A 1,197-nucleotide genomic window follows, 5' to 3' on the forward strand; every position below is an offset into this window, starting at 1 on the left:
CTCATCAGACTGAAGAAGTCTCTTGGAGGAGAGACGAAACGTTTCACTAAAGAAGAACCCGTCCAGAGGACCTACTGATTTTTTTGTTTTGAATACAATTGCATGAACTTGCACATAATGTTGTTTACAAGGTTTGACCAAGACTCCAATAACTGTCCCCTCATAAGATGTTTTTAGTTTAAAACCTTGCCATGAAAGACAGCATAAAATGTTCATTCCTCCAAGGAATGTGTTTCTTTTTTGTGTGTTTTCGTTGTTATCCTTACATCCTTCCCGCTCCAGTGTCTCATTAAATCTGTAGTTTGAGGCAAACTCTCCTCCCCTTTTTCTTTGCTCATTATTTCTGATACTGTATCTCTGTCTCTTTTAAAGCCAAACTCCCTGCAGAAATGCAGCATAGTCTGCTGAATGTTGTAACATCACTTAACTGATTAATTCCCAATAACGTCGTGTCATCTCAGCATCGGCGCATCATCTCCACTTTCCTCACAGGAAATGTTACGTTTCATTTCACAACTTTACTTGATTTTGCAACCTCTTTCACTGCATCTCCAGGAGAGTGAGCCAATGAATACTGCCAGCGAGGAAGAGGAAGAGGATGATTCCCGGAGTTCTGATCAGGAAGGAGGACCACCCACTGTAGCCATGACAACTGAACCAGGGCTCGTTGAGAAAGCAGCAGAAGATGCTTTGATGCGGGGAGCGTTGAAGGAGGAGAGCCCCAAACAGCCAGAGGAGGATGGAGAAGGTGAGTCCATGGATCTGGGTGCTGATGATGGCAGGTTTGGTATAATTACTGCAACACAAAAGGTCCTCTGCTGCTGTTTTAGCTTCACAGTGTTTCCCCCCAGGGCAGAGGTGTCCAAAGTCAGTCCTGGAGGGCCGGTGTCCTGCATGTTTTGGGTGCTGCTCTGGTTCAACACAGCTGAACCTAAGGAGTGCTTAATTAGTAGGCCTCCTACTAATTAATGCTCAGTGTGCACCCTACATCCCTCTGTGAAGTGTGGATTCAGTCGAAGTGCACATAAGTGTTCGAGTGTGCAGGTTACAAGTGAGCACAAAAATTGCGAATTGGGACAGTACAGATTACATCATCAACTTGCGCCACTGTGTCGTAACTGCGACATCCATAACGACATTTTTTTTATCGAACCAATATAACAGAACAAAGACAAAAAATAAACATATATATATATG

At 43.7% G+C, this 1,197-nt stretch overlaps 1 protein-coding gene across 1 annotated transcript in view; it reads left to right on the forward strand.

Annotated features, from left to right (window-relative positions):
* Positions 1-1,197, forward strand: part of samd1b (sterile alpha motif domain containing 1b) — a gene marked incomplete in the record, with an annotated part of 26,080 nt that overhangs the window by 5,545 nt on the left and 19,338 nt on the right. Inside the window, 1 exon segment of the mRNA XM_014025995.1 lies at positions 556-748. Within this exon segment, the coding sequence (XP_013881449.1) occupies positions 556-748 (193 nt within the window).

Source organism: Austrofundulus limnaeus, unplaced genomic scaffold (genome assembly GCF_001266775.1).
Source record: "Austrofundulus limnaeus strain Quisiro unplaced genomic scaffold, Austrofundulus_limnaeus-1.0 Scaffold514, whole genome shotgun sequence".
NCBI lineage: Eukaryota > Metazoa > Chordata > Actinopteri > Cyprinodontiformes > Rivulidae > Austrofundulus > Austrofundulus limnaeus.